Source organism: Chenopodium album, chromosome 10, assembly GCF_948465745.1.
Source record: "Chenopodium album chromosome 10, dcCheAlbu1.1, whole genome shotgun sequence".
NCBI lineage: Eukaryota > Viridiplantae > Streptophyta > Magnoliopsida > Caryophyllales > Amaranthaceae > Chenopodium > Chenopodium album.
In genome coordinates this window covers 2,040,348-2,066,073 of record NC_137843.1, presented here as the reverse complement: position 1 = coordinate 2,066,073, position 25,726 = coordinate 2,040,348, and the positions used below count along the sequence as shown (strand labels likewise).

Sequence of the window (25,726 nt, the reverse complement as noted above, 5' to 3'; positions counted from 1 at the left end):
TAATTGATGAATTCTTACAGTGTTCTTAATGCTGCATATTTCAATTGCTGGCCTTCTGAAGAGTCTTTCAGTGTCGTTGTTGAAAGAAGTGAATGCCATTGTACCAGTGTCATCTTTTGCTTCAAACTTGAAAGTTACTCTGGTTATGGTAGATAGCATTAGTGGATAAGCAAGTTAAAGACTACAATTAAAATGGATTAGAGGTTAGGCCTATTACCTATAAGCGGAGTAACTATCTCCTTTCTTGCAAGAAGCACAAGGAAAAGGCGTGCCTATACGAAGATTAGTTCGTTTACCGCAATTGACACAACCAGCATATGCATAAACTTTGCTCAAGTCAGGTTCTGGAATAGTCACTTTGATCCAGAATGTTTCATCTTGTTCAACATTTTTGGGCTGTAAATGTGTTTAAGTATTAACCTTGGTTAGTATGGTACAGTGATATTTGCAGCACGATATAAATGTTATATCAATAGCAGTAGCTGATTATATAGGTTGAAGGAAAGTAACCTTTTTGTTTCTCAAATCTGCTATAGTGATGATTGTTTTCTCAGCACTTGGATATCTGATATTCAAGACACTTGCTTGTCTATCCTGCAATACTTGTGGGTATAACTTGACCCTACATTGAAAGAAAAGAATGACTAACTATCCAGTGTGCATACAATTACTATTTAACAATGCAATGTGAAAAGTGTAAAAGAACTACCACTCGCGAAGCATATATGCTCTTGTTCCTTCTGGTTCGTGGATAATTCGAGTTGACATAGTAGTTGTCAAAGTAAATCCTGCACAATAGATTTGTATCCATAAATAAGCATATTATATGTTGTATACTTGGATTTGTAATTTAAAGTTTGATGATCAACCTCTTGCAATCAAGGCTTTTAGAGCAGTAAATCCAACAACATTGAATGTTGCAGCCCAATTATTTAGTTCATTGCAGGCATTGATGGTGAGATCATTCCATGTAGAAACTGTCACAGAACGATCTTGGCTGGTGCAAGGAGGAAAAACAAAGGTTAATGATATGTTGTATTTATATATAATATAAAGAATCAAATACAATTGCAATGAAATTCATGAATAGGTGAACCTTAAGTCAGTGATGACTATTTCACGAACAGGACTTTCACGACCCCGAGAATTGGGAATCATTCGTGCTTGTTCTTCAACAAAAAGGACTACTGCAACTACATCTAAATTATGGAGGAAGAGATTATATTAGAAAATTATAAAAGCATTAATATATTGGAGATGAAATCATATATTGATGTTGTTTAACATATTACCATATCTAGCATCAGGTTCGGGTGCCCTTGGAATACTTGCTAGGGGCTGATATTTAGGCAGTATAGGACCAGTTTCAACATCCAAGCGCTGCACAACAATTTGATGTCCAATTGTCATTTGATATGGAAGTTCTTCCAAATTGATCTTGTATTGATCATCAACAGCAGAAATAGGTGCTTTAGAGATTTCATATTTTGCAGTTGTGTGGAAAACATCGTGGTAAGCTTGTACTTGTTCTCCAAATAAAGCACAACGCATCTTATTTTTCTGTTAAATATGTCAATCGAAACAGATGATCATTAAAATCATTATGAATAAGTATTTTTCATCAAATATTAAAACTTTGTATGTGTTTTTTTATTTATTGCTACTTATTAATTCTAATTGTTGAGTTCATAATATTGTGAAATGGTGTGCAGATGATATGGTTAATTGTTCTTTACCCTTTTTTTTCCTTTTTCCATTTTTCATCTTTCGTTTTATAGATATAATTTATAGTCCAACTTAGTAATACATGTTGTGTACATGGAATTTGTATGAACATGTAAGTATTTTTTGTGAGAAATATAGCCATAGAAATTATGCTACATATAACAATGCATCAAAAAAAGAAAATTCCATGAACAGATAGAGTCAACGGTACAACAGACAGCGCTGCCTACACGCGAATTTGCTTCCGAGGTCGAGCAGTCTCAATTAATTTGACTACAGGTCCGTAGGAACGCTGGGCTGGGCCACCTCGAATGACGCTAGTGGAGACTAATTCCTTTTTGAAATATGTTTAAAATATCTAGACATATTGTGTAATAGCTAGCAATTTTAAGGAAATATATCAAATAAGTTGGGGCTATCAAGATTTCAATAGAATTTAATATACAATAAACATATAAACTTGATTATAGTTCTGAGAAATTGATACCTTCTCATCTTCAAGGATCAATGTCTGATGTAGTGTCCTTGATTTTTTTGGAGAAGGTTGTGCTCTACCTTTTTCAGCCACTGTAACTTTGACTCTATAATCTTTACTCTGAGGAGTTAGTTCATCCAAGTATACTGGTTCCAGCTTCATAGTGCACGAGTTTATAGTCAACTTAGTTGGATATTTTTTACAGAGCTACAAATAAACAATAGGTTAGATTATCAATTACTGAAGTAGCTAAGAATCTGTACATGCTTGATGATTTAGAAAGGGGAAAATATATTTGCATGTTACTGAGGTCCGATGGTGTTAAGTGGTGAAGGTTTTTGAAAGGAAAAGTAAAGCTAAAAATACAAGAAATGATAAATTATCTCAGGAAGTGATAGATTATTCATAAAAGTGCTAATATATATATATATATATATATATATATATATATATATATATATATATATATATATATATATATATATCCAACACTTTCAAGGAGATAGTATTATATTTTTATCATTAATTGCATTTTAATTGTTTACTTCACATGGATAATGCAAATAGAGAAAGAATCATGTAAGGCAAAGATGCTTAAAATTGTGTAGACACTGAAGAAATATGTAGTGCATGTAGGAAGCAGGATCTGAACAACTGACAAACTAAACTTTTAAAGAATATGGAGAGCATAGGATGAATGCAATTATGATACGTGTGTAATGGTTAGCTTGCAGCATGCAAATGAGAATGAAAACAGAAAGTAGGGAATTTAATAGCATGAGAATCTTAGCATGGGAAGTTGTATAGCAGACATGTATAAAGAATAATTTGACATAAATGTGGGTATTAAGTAACTAACAATGAAGCATATTCATGTCAAATAGTTCAATTCAATGTGTAAAATATTCTATAAATAAAGAAAGAAATTAATGGTAATTGAAAGGTAGAAGACATACCTTTATCAAAGAAGATTTCTTAGCAGTTGAAGTGGTAGTTTGAAAGCAATAAGTACTTAAGTATTTATAGGAAAAAAGAAGCTATTATAGTCGGTGTTATGTAGTAACAATTATTGTTAAGGACTGTAGCAACCATACTTAGTATATCTAGCAAAAGTAGTGTAGTACATCTTTCTCAAAAAAAAAAAAAAAAAAAAAAAAAAAGTAGTGTAGTACATAAGAGGTAATTGCTTTACTTGTTTGACTGGTATTTTGCTTTTCTCTTACATTTATAAAAATATAATTAAAAAGTTACAGAGAGTAGGTAATCTTTTAAAACTGTGTTTATTTTTTGTAGCTATAAAATAAATAAAGTACAAGATCTTAATTTTTAAGTAAGAAAATTATCTAGCAAAAGTACTTATACTAAATACAAATTTTACAAGTGTTATATCTACAGTGGCTGAAAAAGGTAGAGCACAACCTACTAAAATAAGATATCTACTATTGTACTTGTATAATTTTTTTTTTTTTTTTTTTTTTTTTTTTTTTTTTTTTTTTTTTTTTTATATCCTTTAACATAACATTTAGCCATCCAATTTCAAAACAATGTAGCCCAGCCCATTGGATATAGCATTTTATCATTGTGAGTTGCACGTAAATTGGGTCTAGGTCATACCCAAATTATAGTCATTAGCTGAGAAATAAATAAAATAAGAAGGAACTCATAAAATACATTTTTTATATAAATATATTTGTATAAGCTACATGTACTTATTGAAACTGAAAATTTAAATTTCTAATCTGCATTAATACAAGCATTTGTTCCTATTTTATCTTATATAGCATTAATAATAGCTATTTAATCAAAAATAATAATAGCTACTTAATCAAATACTCTTAGTCTGTAGAATACTTATTAAAAGTACAGTAAGTTCTTACCATAACAAGCTCAATACATTACAAGTTTAGACTATTTTTATTTACCTTATTCATAGCATTCTAACCTTCAGTTTGTGCATAATCCAAACTCAGGACACCTTGCAATGTAAACCAATAATTGTCAGGATTAATGAATTAATGTATAAAGCAACATGACTACACAATTTAAGATGAAGAATTTGATAGAATATGCTTACATGCACTATATATTAATAAACTTGAAGAATTTGTAGTGCATGTAAGCATATGGCTTCTTTTTAATTTGTAGTACATGTTAGCATATGTTGGATGCCCTTCCTCAATTGATGTCTTTCATATGTAAGGATAAATTCTTTTTAAGATAAAGAATTTGATAGAATATGGCTGGACACCAGAACATTCTAATTTTCAAATGGCACAAAGGTCAATTCAGCAAATTAGCCCATCCCATTGTACATCAATCTTCCTACAGCTAGCATATGTTTTATATTCAGCAGAACAAGTGTGCTTACATAGTTTCCTTCTTAGTGTAGTCCAATAGACTTGCATATTAATGATTACAAGTAGAAGTATGTTTAATTTCATTACTTTTGGAATAATACGTATATAATATAGGCAAAAGATGTTACATCATCAGATTAAATGTCCTAGTTCTTATGTCTAATTAAGCATTAATCAAGTGATGTACTTCAAAACTAACAGATACAAACAGCAAATGCCTGATCTAACCCAAACCGTTATCATAACTTAATCTCTAGAGCTTTAGGAAAGGATAGTTGGAGTTCTGGCACTATATCAAAGTATGAAAGTATTGGCGTGCTTAAAATCCCTCATTTAGAATAAAGAAAAGAAAAGGCTACTGCATTCTTGTTTGGTAGCCCCAAAACATGGGCAGCAGATAGCACTTGAATTTTACTGCCAAATCAAGACAATCAAATGAATCAACTATGACAATCAAATCAACCAACTATGACTCTTCAACTCTTAGTTAGTTACCAAATCAAGACAATCAAATCAACCAACTATGAATTTTCAACTCTTAGTTAGTTCCAAGTAAACATAGCATTCCAGCCATTTACAAACTACGAGAATAATATGTACAGCCAAACTCCTATTAAGTTATCCAGTTCCTCACAACCCCTAAAGCTTACTTAGAGTAACCATCAATTAGTTCAAGACATGATTTTACACATATAAATTCAACTACATTAATAGCTAATTTTAAATTCATAAATTTGCAAAATTATAAATTAAGGGTAAAAAGTAAACCTGGTTGCTGATGCAGTGGGTGAGGTATAAATCAAGAAAAAATTGAAGAAGAACCGCTTCAAAATATGGTGGAGAGCATAATGAAGTACCAGTTTCCATCACATATTAAATAATACCAGCTAATCGCAAAACTTCATATGACACTACATTTTTAACACCATTTTGTGGATATTGGTCTGGTGCTTTAGCAGAAAAGACCTGAACATCTTTTGCTTTCTTTGCACGAGAGAGTGCAACATACAATTGACCATGAGAAAAGCAAGAGCGAGGTAAGTATATTGACACTTGATTGAGAGTTTGTCCTTGAGACTTATTGATTGTCATTGCAAAACTCCACTTGATAGGGAACTGCTTCCGTTAAAACTGGAACGGATAATTAGTAGAACTTGAAGGCCTTAGATTAATTTTGTGAATGAACACATGCTCTCCTTTATAATGTCCAACTGCAATTACACATTCAATCACATTTGGAAAGAATCTTTTGCAAATGAGTCGAGTGCCATTACATAAGCCTGATGATGGTAAGATGTTCCTTAGCAATATCACTGGGCAATTCTATTTCAGGACAAGTTCGTGTGGACTCATACTCCTGGACAGAGTTTGTTCATAAACTCTGTGGGATATATACTGCATGTATCATTTAGCATAATATCAAAACTCTTGTACGTGACAATGTTACCGGGGAACTTATCAATCATAACTGAATTGATAGAATCAACATCATCATTCATTGGAGTTAAAATTGCCCCTGTTATGAAAACATCATCCACAAAGCCACCTTGCATGATTTCAGGGAATGTCGTTTCTGTGAGATTAGTTATTAAGCTTGTGTCATCTTCGAAAGAATGTGCAACTTGAATTGGCAAATCAACGAATGAGATTTCAGTGGACTGTAATTGACCATTTCCCAAGGCAAGTAAGAAAGAGGAATATGCAGGATCATCTCGTGCTCGAATGTTCTCTATAAGTTTAAACTTTATTAATGTCTCCCATAGATGTGAAGTAACAATACTTGTGTCTACTGCCTCTTTCATTGTTTTTTGAGGAACAATTGGTAAAACTTGTCTGAAGTCACCTCCAAAGACAACTATCTTCCCACCAAAGGCAATGGTTGTGTTACATATATCTTGTAATAATAAATCAAGGGATTCAATATTTTGTTTTTTGCCATTGAAGCTTCATCCCATATAATTAATGTGGTTTCTCTTAGAAGTGCTGCTAAACTACTCTGTTTAGGAACAGCACATGCTAAGGATATGTCACTGTCAAGAGGTATTTTAAACCTTGAGTGAGCTGTACGACCAGAGGGAATATTTGCTGCAGCAATACCTGAGGTTGTTGTGGGCAATAAAATTTTTTTCATCAAGCGAATCTCTGCATACAAGGCATTATATAAGAAAGTTTTGCCCGTACCTCCAGGACCATCTATGAAAAAAGCACCTGATTTCCCTTTTGTGACAAATTCCATGATACATTTGAAAGCAGTATTTTGTGCAGAATTTAATCTGGATCGACATGTTAGGCACTCCTCTGGAATAGGCGCATCAAGAGCATCTATAATATCCTTTGTTCTTCTGAAACCATCATCAACTTGGCTATTCAAATGATCTAAGCCAAATGTAGATAATGATTTTCCCATTGCTTCAAGATGTTGTTCAAGAGACCTAACAGCCAGCTCATGGACTTTCTGCATATCATTTGGAAATCTGTAATAAAAATCCTCAGATAAGGAAGCAAAAAATTTGTTCCATAAACCAGATGGATCACTCACTTGACAAAATATGAGCACTGTTGCAAACAAACGGCGTAAGGCTACTGGGTGTTGAACTTCAGAAGCTTCAGTCAAAGCTAAATCTGCTACATCATCTTCTTCTATCAAGCCTAATTTAAGAGCAGCCTTTTTAAAAGTACGACAGACATAACCATTTACAGTTTGTAAATTCTCAAAAGATGTAGGACTTCTAACGTTCAACAATAAAAGGCGCAAGAAAAAAACGCTCTCCTTCTGTAGGGTATACAAAAGCCAATCTTCCTACTGCATATCTGTTTGTAGCTCTGTCAGTCCATTCTTTAGCCTTTGCATCCCATTTGAAATGTTCACATAATTAACTGTATAGATAACCAGTACCACCTTCTATTGCAGCATTCATTGCAAAGAATTCGGTTAGCTGAGTCCTTGAACGCTTAGAGTCAGAAATAACAGTGTTTAACCTCTCATGTGGCCAAAGATGTACCGTATGCATATTGGGAAGATGAACTTGTAAAGGCAATACTGATGGAGACATCTCAAACAAATCAAAACTAAATATTCGCCAAGCAGCTTCACATGGAGAAACCCACCTTCCTGACTGATATTGTTCAATTTCATCTACAGAATCATCATCAGTAGGGCAAACATTATAAGAAATCCTGTCATGTCCCTTGTAAACATACTTGTAGAGATATTTTACTGCCTTGATTGTAGAGCAAACTTCGACATTAATATGACAATCAAACAACATGGACAAATAAGGATTGTAAGGAATCACCCATTGGTTGTTTAGCTGTGCACCACGAATAGTGACATTTTCGCCTGTGTTTCTTCTTCGGTATATAGGATAACCATCCTTATTTATACTTGTTTCATATGCATATGGTTTAGGGAATTTATTCTTACAGCTTAGCTTTTGCCCTTCCTTCCGCATACATGGACAATGCGGATTTAATGAACCACATGGACCATGCATCATGTGTGCTAGAACAATCCTGCAAAGAATAGGGTTAGAAGTATCTGGAATTTTAGCACATACAAATTTATCATAATCAGCAGGACACTTTAACTTGAATTCTGGTTTTAAGATTATCAAGAAATGAGCATGTGGAAGGCCTCGTTTCTGAAACTCTACGACATACACCATAGCTGCAACTGTACCAAATACCTTTTTCTCCAAAATTTCTCTTTTCAATGCAAGTAATTTTATTCTGAAGATCCGTGCTACTAAATCAGGACGATCTTGGGCTGCTTCACCAGGTGCTAATTCAGACTTTATTTCTGGCCAGTTAGCGTTGCATGTTATCGTGACAAACAAATCAGGCTTACCAAATCTCTGCACCAAAGCCATGGCATTAAGATATCGTTTTTTCATATCCCGAGGACCTCCTATGAAACTTGGAGGCAGGATTACTCTTCGACCAACATTGTGTGCTTTAGTTTCTCCACTATCTAGAGAATCAAGGATTCCTTGATATAAATCAGCTCTAATGGTTGACTGGTTATTGCGCAGATAGTCGAGCCTTGTATTCTCTATCTTGACATACATGTCAACAATGTATTGTTGTAAACATCTACCGGCTCTGAGCAAGAAATTGTTAAGCCGTATTTGCAATCTATATGCATAATATTCTCTTGGAGAAATGAATTTATCAGCACGTGTATGCTTCTTCTTTGCCCCTGTAAATTATAAATGCATGTTATTAAGTATTAGAATATAATAATACACTTGAACATAAATATAATCATGTACTTACGTATTTCTTCCTGACTCAACAAGTCTTCAACAGTGTGGATAGTGCATGACATTATTGGATTAGGGTATAAAACTTGCTTGTCTTCTGTCAGCATGAGATGTTTTCTTTAGCCCTTGCATCCAACCACATTCTCCACGAGGAAATAACAATGGATATTGTAATGGGTCATAACACCCATAGTTGTGATAGATTCGATGAGATTCACAAGATTTACCAGATACAAGTATGTGAGGGCTTAAAGTATCACTTGATGAAGCACTGTCTGGCCAAATAACAGCTGGGGCGTTGTACACACGTTGATCATATACTGTATTTTTATTCAATACAATACGTGTGTCTTCAACTACATCTCTTTCTTTTAAAGAACGGAAAAATGCAGCATATGGATTCTGCTGTGAAACACTCATAAGAATATCAATTATATCTTGCCTTAATTCTGGAAAAGACCCAACCCTATTCTCAGCTTCATGTTGGCCATCATAGAAATACAGTTGCAAGTATTTAGGTGGCCCATCATCAGGTAATAAATCAGGTACAAAATGATATAGTTGGCCATGCAACTTGAACACATAAATGCCCTTGTATGTACTTGCATCAAAGTTTCCACCTATAGAACTAAATGCAAATAGATTATTATATAACCGAGCATACTTTCGAAAGTGTACAACATCTTCTTCCATTGATGTGAATAAGCGAATAAGTTCGGGAGGGTACTCATTTACAGCTAGTTGGATATCTCCATCACCACAGCAGAAATGGGCAGTCTCACTTTCAAATTTTTTAGCACAGCATTTTAAACAATAATGAGGTTCACACAAAGTATGTGACTTTTTGGGTAGCGGCTGACCAATCATTGCTGCAGGTATACCTATGTACAATACAAGATATAAATGGATGTACATAAAAGCTTCTAAGATAAAAAACAAGACAGAGTAGCTGTAATTTTAAAACATACACTTTTCTTTCTGTTTAGGGGCTTTTTTGACCACCTTCTTAGCCACAGTAATACCTTTTCCACTGCAAGGTAATCAAAGACACTTAATATATAATTAATCTAATTATCATTACATTTGATATTTATATACACATACCTCTTTGCATGTACACTTCCATTTTTTTTAGTGCATCGACTACGTTTAGTCAACTGCGTCTGAGATGTACTACCACTTTCTTGTTCACTGCATATTTACAAAGGCAATAATAACAATAAATTTTGAAACTAATTTAAAAATATCTCTTCTTCTGCTCTTCCTCCATCCCTCAGATGTCGAAAAGAAAGGATATTAAATGAAGTTGAAGGCTATGATTCTAATAAGTGCATAAAGTAGCTGTAGTAAATTAGAAATGGACAATGGTATGCAGAATTTGCATATGCAAAATAAACAACATGCACAGTAATTTGGGTAAGTCTATAGGCAAATATTGACATATTTTGAATACAAGTACTTCTCTGAGTAATGATTAGCCTCTAAGTTTATAAATAAATATGAGACACAGAACTTTAACTAATAAAAATAGTATACCTATATCTGAAAAATTCAGATGATTCTTCAAATGAACGTCTTCTTTTAGACACTCTTCGAATAAGCTGAGTTGAATCATGCACTGATGGACTATATGTAGAAGTTAAGTTGCTGTAGTCAGTATGAAACATAGAACTAATTGTAATGTAAATACTAATCATTATTTCAGTACCTAACATATGATGATTTAGATGAGTGTTGTGCAGCCTGATTTAATCGTTGACAACTCTTACAAGCTAACCGTGGTATTCCAGAATTACAATCTACCATATAAAAGGAAGTTCCAATAAAAGGCTTACATTATTCATATCAGTGTAGTCCATAAGTATAAAAATTTTTGGTATAATGAGTGCAAAACATGTAAAGAACAGAAGGACTTACCCATTATAATGTAATTCTGCAAAGTGATTACTGAAAAGGCAATTAAGCTATCTGTAGTAACCTAACAACCATAAATGATTTCAGGACTTTATCATCTGCTTATATCAATGAATATAATTTCAAACAATAAACAAACACCATTAAACACCAAGGGCACAAGTACAAAACATAGTGAATAAGTACTTTTTCATATAATTAAGGAAATGATTACATGATTTCAGAGCATGCTCTGCGTACAACTTCCTAAGCAAAATAAGCTTCCCTTTGCAAAAGGTAACATTACATTAAGTACCCCAACCTTCCAAAAAAAGCAAAGTAAAACTAACAACCAAAGCTAAACTATCTGTCTTCCAATACATTTAATTTCAAAAGGGAAGCTAATAAGAGCTAAAGCTTATTCTAAAGCCATTGAAATACAACAATGACATACTACAACAACATAAATCTAATCTAACTTAGGCTTTTTAAAAAGTGTTTCTAATTCAGGAATATGAGCCACCATGCCTTCAGATGTTCCAATTCTCAAGGCTGTTGGGCGATAAACATTTCCAACATTGGTTCGCTTAATTGGACAAGGAGGAGGTACTTCACTAACAAGGATTTTTGTTGCATCATCTGTTGGAGTGACACACTCTGCATTAGCAGCAACGCCTAAAGGCTTAGATTGTCTAGATTGCTCTCCTAGACAATCAAGATGTTCTCTTAAAATGAAATACTTCTTTTGAACCAAAGAGCATTCTTCACTTACTTTTGCTGTAGTACCATAGTTAGCATCAACTATCTCTAAATTATATTGGCAGGCAATGTAAAACACTGCTCTCTTTGCCACCTTCTGTTGAGCAATGGCTGCTGTTGGACAAGGTTCGCTGAAAATACACTCCTTCCTCATGTTAGTAGGTGGACAAGTCACCACAACCCAGGCTATGTAACCATGGCCATCAACCCAAGTATATTCAACAGTAGTTGCACAAGCACCAGTTTTCCTGACAACAACACCTAGAAATTGTGTACAGTCAAGTGAAACATCAGCATAGTCCAATGCTGAATGCGTTCCAGAGTCAACTCTCCCAGCACGCCTACATGACCCCCTCTTCTCTTGTACTAATTCAGCACATTTGTGCTTGTAAAGCCTAGCACAGAGCTGATACATTTTAATTCTATCGTAAGTGAAATCAGCTACCCGAACTCCAAACCTAGAAATCAGTCTATGCACAGCTTTATGAGCTACCCTCTCACGAGATTCATCAGCTGAATCAGCCTCTCCACCGTAAAACAGAAACCCAAACTGACTATTTGGTCGATTCACTCGCACACACACATTATGCTTCGCTACATCTATGAAGCCATAAACTGGTTTCGAAAATTTCAACCAAGCAGTTATCTTTTCCAAAAGAGGTTGGAATGGAATGAAAACTTTGCGTGGCACTACAACCATAACCTGTAACGGGAATAACCACGTTAAGGACTATGAGTAAACAATGAATGGCCCTTTTCATCATGGCTTTTTCAAAAGCATAAACTACACAAACTTATACTAAAGAAAAGTAAAAACAGAACCTTAACACCCCCCCTCCCTAAAAAAAAAAAAAAAGAAATTAAACCACCAAAAAGTAGAAAACAAAATAGGCAGAAAAGAATGTTTATCAAAATTTCTATTCAAACCATTTGCTTGTATATACATATATATACAAAATAGGTAGATAATAAGACCAATAATTACATAATTCCAACCTTAGCATTATTCATGATAACAATCTAAGTGAATTTACCCATGGAACATAACAGTAAACATACAACTCAGTCTACTAAAACCAAAGGAAATGGAAATTTGTACAGGGAATAGACCAGTCATTTAATAAAAGAAACTCAGAATCAGTCAAAATACTACACAAATGAAGCCTTTTAGAACTGTAAGAAGAACACGTACCAAATAAGAATCACACTACAATGATAGAACAACAACTCCTACACAAATCCCTGCCATGTAAAGAAGAAACAATAATCAGCTACTTATTAATCAGGATTGCAACAACAACACAATCTAACAGTATTTTTTGTTGAATGTATGGATTTTGTGTTATATTCAAGTGATATGTACTTCCAGATTTGTCCAATTCGGATACGGATAATGCACTGGTCAAGATAATAAAAGTAGAGATTTGAAGTAAGCGATGTTTAATGTCTGAATTTGCAATCGTTATCCAAAAAATCAAAGCATATGACATAGAACCAGCTTCTAGTTCGGTGCAAAAGTACAAGCACTTACAAATAGAACACTGTCTGAAACTAAATCCTGATCTACCATAAACCACAATAGAAACATGCACAAGCTCATCCAACACCAGACATCTATATATATATAAAGAGTAAATTCCCAACCCTAGCTAACAACACCGCGTTAATTTTTATTTTTTTTAAAAAAAAATCTAATTCGGTCAAAGTAATTGTACAACAGTGCTACTACCTAAGTCACCTACTCTGATAGTAGGCAACACTAAAACAAATTAAAGCAAGAAAATATGGAATTTGCAACTTGGGACCACCGATAACAAACACAATGATAGCTAAATTAACAAGACTAACAAAGGCCAAATTGTTATTAATCTATAATTAAACCAAAACATGAACTATACCCAAATAAAAAATACAACAATGAAATCCATGTACACAAACCTCGTGACTTACGCGGTTGCCTGAGCCTCCTCCACCATTCCTGTAGCAATTTCTGGCGACCAATGAGCAGTACCACCGCCATGGCAACGACTTCCATTCTTCTGAAGACACATCCCTACCTAACCCAAACAATTGGTTGTGCAAAAAAAAATCGTTGCGTAATAATAAAATTTTTAAAATTCATTCATCAGAAAAAACAGCTAGCACTGACCAAAGATGCAACGTGGCCCATAGAAGCAGCTGGCAGCACATAATCCACACATACTATATTACTATCCCATCCACAAGAACAAAAAAAAGGGCAAATTGGGTAATTCATTATTGTTGGGGGCAGTAGAGTAATAGCACCAAGAATCACTGTTCATAAGCACAGTAGAGAGCAAGTTGATGGAAGTTTTAATGTTTATATGGGTTTTATATATATATATATATATATATATATATATATATATATATATATATATATATATATATATATATATATATATTACAACAAAAGGAGATAAAGATGGTAGTGAAATAACTTAGGGAAGAATCGAAGATGAAGAAGTGGGTAATGGGTAGTCTACTAGTCTAGGTAAAGTAGTTTTTATCTTTTTCTTTTTTTCCTTAAATTCTAAATTTTGTTTTTGGTATGTAAATTTATATTATTAGGCCCTGTTCTTTTGAGCTTCTGGGTAGAGCAGAGCAGAGCAGAACAGATTTTAGTAGAGCAACGCAGAGTAGAGCAGAGCAGATTTCAGTAGAGCCGAGCCGAGCAGAGCAGATATTATTATTATTATTATTATTATAATAATTATTATTATTACTATTATTATTATTATTTATTATTATTATTATTATAATTATTACTATTATTATTATTATTACTATTATTATTATTACTATTATTATTATTATTTATTATTATTATTATTATAACTACTACTACTACTAATACTATAATAATAATAATAATAGTAATTATTTTTTATTATTATTAAATATTAATTATTATGATTATGATTATTATTATTACTACTACTACTACTAAAATTATTACTATTATTAATATTATCACATTATTATTATAATCATTAAATTTTATTACAAAATATTTATTATTATTATTATATTAATTATAATTATTATTTTTAGTATTATTAAATATTATTTAATTATTATTTTTATATTTTTATTAAAAATTAATAAATATTATTTTATTATTATTATAAAATTAACAATTAGTATTATCTTTAAATATTAGTTATTATCTTTAAATATTAATTTTTATTATTAAAAATCAATTATTACTATTATTATAATTAATATTATTAATTATAAGTATTATTATTACTGTAATTATCATTATTATAATCATTATTATTATTATTATTACTATTATTATTAAATATTAATTATTAATTATTAATATTAATATTATAATAATTATTATTAATATTATTATTATTCAATATTAATTATTAATTATTATTATTAAATATTAATTTTTAATATTATTATTATTAAATATTAATTTTTAATAATATTATTATTAAATATTAATTTTTAATAATATTATTATTATTAAATATTAATTATTTATTATTATTAAATATTAATTATTATTATTATTTTTTAAAATTAATTATTTATTATTACTATTAAAATTTAATCATTATTATAATAATTCAATATTAAGTATTATTTTTAAGTAGAGCAGGGCATGACAGGGCAGGGCAGGGCAGAGCAGAGCAGAGCAGATTGAAGCAGAGCAGAGTAAATTGAAGCAGAGCAGAACAGCTCTAAAGAACGGGGCCTTAGTGGGATACTAATTTTTGTATTATTTATAAACTTTGTTTTTGGTAAATTAATATTGTTAGTGGGATAATAATTTTTGTAAGTTCTTATTAGTACATTTTATATTATTTTCATATTTTCACATTTTATTTATAATTATCTATCCATATAATTTACATTAACAATTACTAATTATTTAATAACAAAATATGTCAATGACCTTATTGGTCATTATACATAGTTAAACACCTATCAGCTAGTAATGGTTTACCAAACACTTTTTTGTAATCAGTTAATATAATCAGTTAGTCAAATCATTTAATACAATCAGCTAGTCAAAATCAGTTGCGTAAGTCAGATATAAATCTAAAGCCTTTCACTATTAATATAAACCTCATGGCAGAAACTTTTACATCAGATATTAATAGAAAATTAAATTATTTTATGGTCAAAGTTGTGTGTTAGCCATTGTCAAACTAGGGCTGGTGAATGTACAAAGTTGTATTCATGGCATAGAGATCACAAAGAACTCAAAGAAGTGAAAAACTCCCATATTTTCAATCATCAAAACAAGTCATCTTTTACATCATAAATGAACCCCTTTTATAAGGAGGCACTAGTACAAGAGATAAAACCCTAAACCTCATTAAATCTAAACCATACAAAATGAAAAGCTAATATTAATTACTGATATCATCCAACCCATATATGATATCATCCAAGCAATTAATGATACCATAGATGATATCATCCAACCTATACATGGTATCATCAAACCAATAAATAAAGGATATCATAGATGATATATCATCGTTGATGATATCATCAAACCAAACACAATCAGTTTCACCTTTTAACCAAACATGACCTAAATAAAATTAGAACAAAACAATAGTCTAGTTTGAATTTTTTATTTTTTATTTTATTTTTTTTATTTTTTTTGTGACAAGAGCTAGTTTGATTATTCAGCCAACAATGTTGTACCAAAAAACACAAGTATAATTTCTGGATAAATAATAGTGTGAAACCACTATATGGATAAATAATACGAAGTACTTTGTAATATCATTGATACCGAGTATTTCATTCATAATATACCGCGAACGCACTAGATATATTGCGATATCTTGTAGGTATAGCCGTATAGGCGAACAATATCTAAAAGACTAAAAATGTGCAATTGTTTCGGCAATGCATATGCAGCAGACAGAAATTGAAAAGTATAACCCACATGCCATATCTCTTACAGGCTATATACAGTAACACAGCATGCCAAAATAAATGCATTCTTAAACACTCAAAACTCAAATTGTACTCCATTGCAAATGGTATAAAGATTTCACTGACTCACCAATTTTTAAGCCTACTATTAATATTTAATTGTCAAACTAATTTGCAACTTGAACACACCTTTGTCTTTATTTCTGTCAAATTTAGGATTTGAACTTGTCAAAGTTCAAACACCTTAAAAACCAGAAATAACTGATAAATCAAATAAACACACAAAAAAAAAAAAAAAAAAAAAAAAAAAAAAAAAAAAAAAAAAAAAGGACGAGGAAAGCAGCCCAAAGTCGTCTATCCAAGTCTTTCTTAGTCTTTATGTTTGATTCTACAGATTCCAGAAGCTTGGACCACTCTTATCATTTGGTAAACTTAGATTGAGGTTGAAGGAGATACATTTAGAGCTACTTGTCACGTGCTGACTGATCCCCTTAGTCTCTTGCACGCGCGCCCACTAACTTCCTTCCCTAAGGTTGCTAGTCAAGGCTTACCCCGAGTAATGCTTATAGCAAATAAGGCAACGAAAGCTAAAGTAAGTGAGTAAGGAAAGCTCAAGTGAGAGAATGATTAAGAGAACTTGTATTGCTTGAGAGAGAGTGTTACAAATGCTTAGATGGATTGCAAAAATGAGGGGAAGGTCCCTATTTTTAGGCCTCCCAAAAAGCTAGAACCTTCTACTCTAGAACTTTCTAACCTCCTCAAATGGAGGGTCCTAGAAGCTTAGTTCTCTAGAGTTTTCTATACAATTCTGAGTTCCTACTCATATGTACAAGTTTCCGGAGTATTCCACCATACTCTAGATATTACAAGTATGTACAAGAACAACCTAGAAACTTCTAGAAGCTTCCGGACGCATCCCGAGCCTTGTAGCACGTTCTGGAATGTTCCGGACCTTTCTTCGAAATTCTGGTTGCACCATCGTGTTCCTTGGGTCCAAAAACGGTGGACCACCAAGTTTGGGCTCATTTGGATTCCGTTTGGTCTCCCAAATGACCCATTATTGTGTTACTGTCACTTGGGTGTTCACTAGGAAATTAAGCAAGGTACCATATAAAGCTCTTTAAGGGAGAGGTGCTTCCTAGCACCCATGGGCAACTCCCTTGGCCCGAATTGTTGCCTAGTGCCCAAGTGACGATGCTTGCTGCCTTACTAGGTGTGAGACATGAGTCGTGACATGCTCCCCCACCCAAGTCTTGACGACCCCGTCAAGGCCGTCCCTCGAACTCGGAGATCTTGTCCTTGAACTGCCACAAGTCTTCCTCTCGTTCCCATAATGCCTCACTATCCGGAAGACCTTTCCAACGAACAAGATACCCATTGTAGCTTGGTACGCCCCTCCTTCGTATGACCCTCTTTGCCTCGATCACCTCGATGTCTCGATCAAAAGAAGTCACGACCGCTGTGGGTGCTCGTTGTGACTCGCCCCTCGTTGGATCTTCGTTGTCACCATGGTAGGGCTTGAGTAGGCTGACATGAAACACCGGGTGTATTTTGAGCTTGGGCGGTAACTCAAGCTTATAGCTAACCTTCCCGACCTTCCTTATGACCGGGAAAGGTCCTTCGTATTTCCGTACAAGGCCTTTATGCACCTTGCGGAAGGCCTTGAACTGTTGGGGTAGCAATTTTACCATGACCAAGTCACCAACTTGGAACTCAAGGGGTCTCCTATGCTTGTCGGCCCATTTCTTCATCTTCTTTGCCGCCTTGTCCAAGTAGGCCCTTGAAATATCGAGCTGTTCATGCCACCCTTTTGCGAGTCTATATGCAGCGGGGCTACTTCCCGTGTAGCCCGATGCAACCCCTTGTGGATTCAAGGGTTGTTGGCCCATGACTATCTCAAATGGACTCTTCCCGGTTGCCTCGGAACGCTGCAAATTGAAAGAGAATTGGGCAACATCCATCAACTTGGCCCAATCTCGCTGATTAGCACTAACAAAGTGCCTTAGATAAAGCTCTAGCAAGGCATTCACCCTCTCCGTTTGCCCATCAGTTTGCGGGTGAAAGCTTGTAGAGAAGTGCAACCCAGATCCAAGGAGTTTGAATAACTCCGTCCAAAATTTTGCCGTGAACCTTGGATCTCGGTCGCTGATGATGCTCCTGGGCAAGCCCCAATACTTGACAACATGCTTAAAGAAGAGTTTGGCGGCTTGCTCGGCTGTACAATCCTTTGGTGCCGGTATAAACGTCCCATATTTAGAGAAGCGGTCTACTACCACCATAATAGACCCGCATCCCTCGGACTTGGGCAGAGCTGAGATGAAATCCATAGAGACGTTCTCCCAAGGATGCTCCGGAATGGGCAATGGTTCAAGTAACCCTGCCGGCACCCGTTGCTCGACCTTGTCTTGTTGGCACACAAGACAAGTCTTCACGTATGCCTCCACATCGTCCCGCATGTGAGGCCAATAATAAGTGTCATCCAAGAGTGCCAAAGTTCGTTGAATACCTGGGTGCCCAGCCCACATTGAATCATGGCACTCCTTGAGAATATCCCGCCTAAGATTATCCCACTTAGGCACGAACACTCGACGTCCCGTGGTGTAGAGGATCCCATCCTCTACCCAGAACTTCCGAGTCTTCCCCTCCTTGGCCAACTCCATTAATCCTCTGGCCATAGGGTCATGAGGGAGGCCATTCTTGATCCGATCAAGAATGGAGCTTGTGATGCTGCTAATGACAGCAAGCATAGCCTTCCGGCTAAGAGCATCGGCGATGAAATTAACCTTGCCTGGCTTGTATTCCATGACATAGTCATAGTCCGCCAAGAAATCCTGCCATCGAGCTTGCTTTGGGCTGATCTTCTTTTGATTTTGAAAATAACTCGTAGCAACACTGTCGGTATAGATGACAAACCGACTTCCCAGCAAATAGTGCCTCCAAATACGCAAGCAGTGAATGATAGCCGTCATCTCTTTCTCATGCACAGGATACCTTTTCTCGGTATCATTTAGCTTGCGTGATTCGTAAGCGATCGGATGCCCTTCTTGCATTAGCACCCCTCCGATGGCAAAGTCAGAGGCATCCGTATGAAGCTCGAATGGTTTGTTATAGTCGGGCAGCGCTAGCACGGGCTCGCTGGTGACCGCTTTCTTGAGGTCATCAAAGGCCCTTTGACATTCTTCGCTCCAACACCATTGTACTTTCTTCTTCAGCAAGTCTGTCAATGGTGCCGCCCGAGCTGAATAGCTCTTGATGAATCGTCGATAGTAATTCGCTAGCCCAAGGAATGAACGTAGCTCAGAAATGTTCTTGGGCTCCTCCCACTCATTGATGGAGCGTACCTTGTCGTGCTCCATCATGATCTTTCCAGCCTTAATGCGGTGCCCTAGGAAAGACACCTCTTTTTGTGCGAACGAGCACTTCTCCCGCTTTACATAGAGCTCGTTCTCCCGAAGTACTTGGAACACTTGTCTCAAATGCTCCAAGTGGCTTCCAAGATCGTCGCTATACACGACGATATCGTCGAGATAGACGACGACAAATTTATCAAGAAAGGGCTGGAAAATTCTATTCATTAATGTACAAAATGTGGCCGGGGCGTTGGTGAGGCCAAAAGGCATCACCAAGAATTCAAAAGACCCGTAGCGAGTGACGCACGTCGTTTTAGGCTCGTCGCCTTTGGCGATGCGCACTTGCCAGTAGCCCGACCTAAGATCCAGTTTCGAAAAGTACCTGGCTTTCCCTAGTCGGTCAAAAAGATCTGCGACTAACGGGATTGGATATTTGTTTTTCACCGTTATCTTGTTTAATGCCCGATAGTCGATGCACATCCGCAAGCTCCCATCATGCTTGCGTTGGAAAAGCACAGGTGCTCCAAATGGTGCTTTGGATGGCCTAATAAACCCAGCATCGAGCAACTCCTTAAGTTGCTTTCTTAGCTCCTCAAGCTCCGGTGGTGCCATCCGGTAAGGTGCCATGGCTGGAGGCCTAGCCCCTGGCTCCAGCTCGATCTCATGATCGACTTCCCTTCGAGGGGGAAGCCTTTTGGGTAGCTCCGGAGGCATTACGTCTTCAAATTCCTCGAGCACTCCGGCAACTTCTGTCGGAACCTCATCCACACAAGGTTCGTCTTCGAGCAATGTGGCCAAGAATGTATCTTGACCCTTCTTTACTCCCTTCTCTAGCTGAATGGCCGAGATCATCTTGGCCTCGACCTCCTCCCGAGTAATAGGGACAGACCATGCTCCCTGATCCTTTACGATGGTCATCGTCCCGTCCCTTTCGAATGAGAATGGCCTCACTGAGTCCATGAACTCTAGACCCAGTACAAGAGAGAAGTCGTCCATGTTGACGACGGTGAGGTCTACGGTGCCACTCCATTCTCCCAAACAAAGAGGCACCTCCCTTGCAATGCCAAGGATAGGCACTGGTGAAGCGTTTACGGTTTTCAACGTGCCTGGCTCCTTGGTATACTTGACACCCAACTTGCTTGCCTCCTCCTTGGCAATAAAGTTGTGTGAGGCACCTGTGTCGACAAGTGCCCTTGATGTCCTTCCATTTACTAATGCTTCAACAAACATTAGTTTTCCCTTTGGGCGAGGAAGTGTACTTACCTTAACAACCTCGCTGCACCCCTCAGCTTCGAATGTTGCCTTGACACTTCCCATCATGCGCAATGATCCCATCTGCGCTTCGTCCCCCGTAGACTCACCGCCCGAAGAGATGATGGCATTAAGCCTTTGTCGTCCTGGGCATTCCCTAGCCCAGTGCGGCCCTCCGCATAGGAAGCAGTCGCGGTGCTTGCTTTTTTCCGTCGAGGAGGAAGTGGATGATTGGCCCTTGCCCTTATCCTTGTCCCTCCTCTCGAACCGGTTGTTGTTGCTGCTGCTACTGCTTCGCTCGGTGGGTTTTGCTCCCCCACCTTTTCCCCTGTTGCTACCACCCTTGTTATCCTTCTTGGGATCCTTGAACTCAATCAAGGACTCGGCCACGGCTATGGCCTCAGCAAGTGTTTGTACATTCCTTCGTTCCACCTCTTGCTGGGCCCAACGTTGAAGCCCTCCGATAAAATAAATGAGTTGATTCTCTTCCGAGAGATCGTCGATCTCGAGCATCAACGTTGAAAATTGCTTGATATACTCCTTGATGGTGCTGTTGTGCTTGAGATCCCGTAGCTTCATCATCGAGAGCTTCTTGGCATTCTCCAGGTAGAATTGCCGCTTGAAGTCCTGCTTGAACTCGTCCCAAGTGCTAATGGAACAAGTCCCCTTCTTGATATCCAATTCGCGGCGTCTCCACCAAAGTATAGCATCATCTCCAAGGTACATGGTGGCAGCGTTGATCTTGGAAGCATCGCTTTCCAAGCGCATAGCGTCGAAGTACTTTTCGACGCCCCATAGGAAGTTATCGATTTCCCGTGCATCTCTCTTCCCATGGAATTTTTGTGGCTTGGGGACCTCCATCTTAGGCCCCGCATTAATGGTAACCCCCCCCGGTTACTGCCGCCTTGCGGCAAAGTGCGAGTTCCTCCTTGAGAACCTCGTTCTCCTTCTTCAAGGCAAGGAGTTCCCTCGTGAACTCCTCACGTAACTTGGCCAGCTCACTCATCATCTTCTCCACGGCTTGATTAGTGAGTGCGTGAGCCTCCGTTGTATGCTCTAAGCCGATCTCCTCAATTCGGTTGTCCAAGTCAAGCACCTGGTCCTTGAGCGAGGAAACGTCAACCTCAACCTTGCCAATGGCGTCGGACAAGCCTCCCATGGCTAGTTCGAGCTTGGCTGTTTTCTCGTCTCCCTTATGCACTCGCTTCTCAAGCTTTTGGAGAGCCTGAGGCATGGCCTCAGCCTCACCCTCGAGCACTTGTGATGCGCTAGTCTCCTTGTTCTTGCCCATGGTGTCCACACTTACTTTTCCTTCGTAGTCTACGATGCTAGCTAAGCCGACAGAACGTCGCCCCACACGACCGTTGCTGCTCTGATACCACGTTGTCACGTGCTGACTGATCCCCTTAGTCTCTTGCACGCGCGCCCACTAACTTCCTTCCCTAAGGTTGCTAGTCAAGGCTTACCCCGAGTAATGCTTATAGCAAATAAGGCAACGAAAGCTAAAGTAAGTGAGTAAGGAAAGCTCAAGTGAGAGAATGATTAAGAGAACTTGTATTGCTTGAGAGAGAGTGTTACAAATGCTTAGATGGATTGCAAAAATGAGGGGAAGGTCCCTATTTATAGGCCTCCCAAAAAGCTAGAACCTTCTACTCTAGAACTTTCTAACCTCCTCAAATGGAGGGTCCTAGAAGCTTAGTTCTCTAGAGTTTTCTATACAATTCTGAGTTCCTACTCATATGTACAAGTTTCCGGAGTATTCCACCATACTCTAGATATTACAAGTATGTACAAGAACAACCTAGAAACTTCTAGAAGCTTCCGGACGCATCCCGAGCCTTGTAGCACGTTCTGGAATGTTCCGGACCTTTCTTCGAAATTCTGGTTGCACCATCGTGTTCCTTGGGTCCAAAAACGGTGGACCACCAAGTTTGGGCTCATTTGGATTCCGTTTGGTCTCCCAAATGACCCATTATTGTGTTACTGTCACTTGGGTGTTCACTAGGAAATTAAGCAAGGTACCATATAAAGCTCTTTAGGGGAGAGGTGCTTCCTAGCACCCATGGGCAACTCCCTTGGCCCGAATTGTTTCCTAGTGCCCAAGTGACGATGCTTGCTGCCTTTCTAGGTGTGAGACATGAGTCGTGACATACTGCAGGCTTCCTAGGTAGTAATGGACCTCGTCAAACCGACTCACACCCCATTACTTGACCCAAGCTGATACGTGATCGACAATCTGACCTTAATTGGCACATCTTTTACTTATTCATGTCGTCATGCACCGGATACCCATTTTAGTACAATCAGAACATAGCCAACACAAACAAAGCTGAGCAATTAGAAGCTTCTGGGTTCTTAACTGTCACTCCGTATTATAGAATGTATGACCAGCTTCTTAATGAACAATCATAAAGGCCGTAAGATAACTGATGTTAGTTATGTACAACTTCCGGAAGTTAGTTTCACCAAAATTATTGATATGATCATTCTCACATCCATGATTCTATGGTGTCATTCTTAAAAAATGACACCATAACATGACGAGGTGTCATGTTATGATTGGGCGAATTTTGACTTATTTTTAAATACCTAAATATACAATACATGTATGTATAATTGTGAATACGTGTATTTTTTTATAGAATACGTAATTATAGTTTTTAAAAATCTATTTTAAACTTAATTAATTCATTTTCAAAAATTAAATTAGAATTACAATTTAGTAAAAATAAAATCATCATTGTTCTTCGTTGTTCTTCATTCCGTCCACAATTCCGACCAAAATTCCGACCACAATTCCGACCAAAATTCCGACCACAACTCCGACCACAATTCCGACTAAATTTCGACCAAATTCTGACCAAAATCCCGTCCAAAACCCCATCCAATTTCGGGTATAAATTTCGTTTAGGGTTTGATTGATGATTTTGATTGATATAAAAATTACTTTATTTGATAGTTTTGAGAATGGAAAAAGCCTTAGTCGTGTGTAATATGATGATGTGAAATGCTTAATTTCTTGTTTTTTTAACGTCAATGGATAACGAGGGTTTGCTCTTCAGTTTAGAATTCGAGTTTGTTTTTTCTTTTTCGAACTGTTTGATCCAAAATTTTCATTTGCGATTTTTGTAATATGTTTGTGGTTAGGTAATTACCTGTATGTAGTTAGGTCATTACATTTATTTATGTAGGTCATTATCGTAAATATTTAGCTATAATTAATTAGGTTATTACCAATTGCGTTTAGTAATCATAATTTTACGATAATCATATAACAAAAAAAATGATTTAAGGAATTTTTATCTTATCATTTTTGCAAAAAATATTTATGGTATCATTATCTTATTGTATCTTGAATAAAATATTTTTGAAATTTTTATCATAACATTTTAGCAAAAAAATATTTATGAGATTATTATCTTATTATAATTTGGAAACAATATTTTTGAAATATTGGGCATATAATTTAGTGGCTATAATTTTGGGATATTCCTAAATTAGTATATTGTTCTTTATCAAATCCTGCCATGTTCTTAAGTAGAGTTTTACTTATTTTTCTTTTTTCACGTTCAATTGTGGAATCATAAGTCCTTCGATCGAAGTTGGTACTGCTGAACTCCAATCATGGTCAAGAACACATATGTAAGTGTGCTCACCTAACTGACTTTTTATCTTATTAAAAAAAATAAATTACATAATCATACTTGCAATTTCATTTATAACATGATTTTTAAACATAATAAAAGTAATTGATTTCTAAGGATTGGGTAACAGACAAACTCTATTTTTTTATAGGGTGTGTATATAAATATTTATTTCTCATAGGCTTGTAATTTTCAAATTTTAATTGTATTTTTTTCGCAAACCCTGTTTGATTCGGAGAAGTGATGTGCGAATTTGGTATTCATCTGTTTGTGATTTTGGCATTTACCTGTATTCAAATTGGTCATTACCTAAAACATTTTTTTTGTTTTTTTTAATTGGATTCTGCTTGTGGTTAAGGCATCCAGAAGTCTTCGATGAGACTACCATGACTGAGTTCCGAGAGAACGCGAAGTCTCAGATTGGCAATGCAGATTATGTTCATGACTTAGATAAAGGTATTCTTTTATGTTTGATCTTGAATTACTCAACTGTTTTGATCAAGTAATAATTTTGAAAAACACTGATTTTAGATAAAGGCTTAACTCTGTTTTGATCTTGAAAAACACTGATTTTAAATGGAATTGTCCTTTTATTGTGCAGGTTACTACCTATTACTTTTTTAATAGTACAGAAAACTCTCCTGTTTACTTTGTAGTTGACCTTTTATTGTTAAGATCATTACCTATTAAATTCTATAACAAAATTCAAACAAGTCTCTATTTACCTTTGAATAACCTTTTACTGTTAAGGTCATTACCTTTGAAGTTTATCTAATACTAACAAGTTTCTGTTTTACTTTGGAATTGACTTGTTATTGTTAAGGTCATTATCTGTTTACAACCCTTTTGTTTTTATTTTGGAGTAACCTGTTACTATTAAGCTCATTACCTGATGTTATATGTTTCTGAACAACAGTTACATCCCTGATTAGTGTTGAAATTGACCTTGTGTGTTATGGAATATTACCAATTGTATTTTTCTTTTGTCTGTTCTATAAAGTACATGTTTGCATATCCTACATATTCTTTTATGAAAACTGACTGTGTTTTAAAATTGGTGAAGATATTGGCA

At 35.9% G+C, this 25,726-nt stretch overlaps 3 protein-coding genes across 3 annotated transcripts; all 3 read right to left on the bottom strand.

Annotated features, from left to right (window-relative positions):
• Window positions 1-5,906: 5,906 nt before the first annotated feature.
• Window positions 5,907-6,359, bottom strand: LOC145562936 (uncharacterized). The gene has a single exon (XM_081623353.1). It carries the CDS (start codon window positions 6,357-6,359, stop codon window positions 5,907-5,909), a length of 453 nt encoding a protein of 150 aa, XP_081479479.1.
• Window positions 6,360-6,412: 53 nt separating this feature from the next.
• LOC145562935 (uncharacterized) lies at window positions 6,413-10,740 on the bottom strand. The gene is made up of 8 exons (XM_081623352.1): window positions 10,737-10,740; window positions 10,528-10,618; window positions 10,356-10,466; window positions 9,924-10,010; window positions 9,788-9,849; window positions 8,906-9,700; window positions 7,448-8,755; window positions 6,413-7,206 (listed from the first exon to the last, which is right to left on the bottom strand). The coding sequence occupies exons 1-8, from the start codon at window positions 10,738-10,740 to the stop codon at window positions 6,413-6,415; spliced, it is 3,252 nt and encodes a 1,083-aa protein (XP_081479478.1).
• A 234-nt stretch (window positions 10,741-10,974) lies between these two features.
• On the bottom strand, window positions 10,975-13,536 carry LOC145563072 (uncharacterized). The gene is made up of 2 exons (XM_081623479.1): window positions 13,410-13,536; window positions 10,975-12,174 (listed from the first exon to the last, which is right to left on the bottom strand). Exon 2 carries the CDS (start codon window positions 12,169-12,171, stop codon window positions 11,182-11,184), a length of 990 nt encoding a protein of 329 aa, XP_081479605.1. The 5' UTR covers window positions 12,172-12,174; window positions 13,410-13,536; the 3' UTR covers window positions 10,975-11,181.
• Between the last annotated feature and the right edge of the window lie 12,190 nt (window positions 13,537-25,726).

Coding starts and splice junctions, on each gene's coding strand:
- LOC145563072 (XM_081623479.1), bottom strand. CDS start 12,171: ATGGTTGTAGTGCCACGCAAAGTTTTCATTCCATTCCAACCTCTTTTG.
- LOC145562935 (XM_081623352.1), bottom strand. Junction 10,011..10,355: donor TCTGAATTTTTCAGATATAG/GTATACTATTTT, acceptor GTAAATATGCAG/TGAACAAGAAAGTGGTAGTA. Junction 9,701..9,787: donor CCCTAAACAGAAAGAAAAGT/GTATGTTTTAAA, acceptor TATTGTACATAG/GTATACCTGCAGCAATGATT.
- LOC145562936 (XM_081623353.1), bottom strand. CDS start 6,359: ATGAAAGAGGCAGTAGACACAAGTATTGTTACTTCACATCTATGGGAG.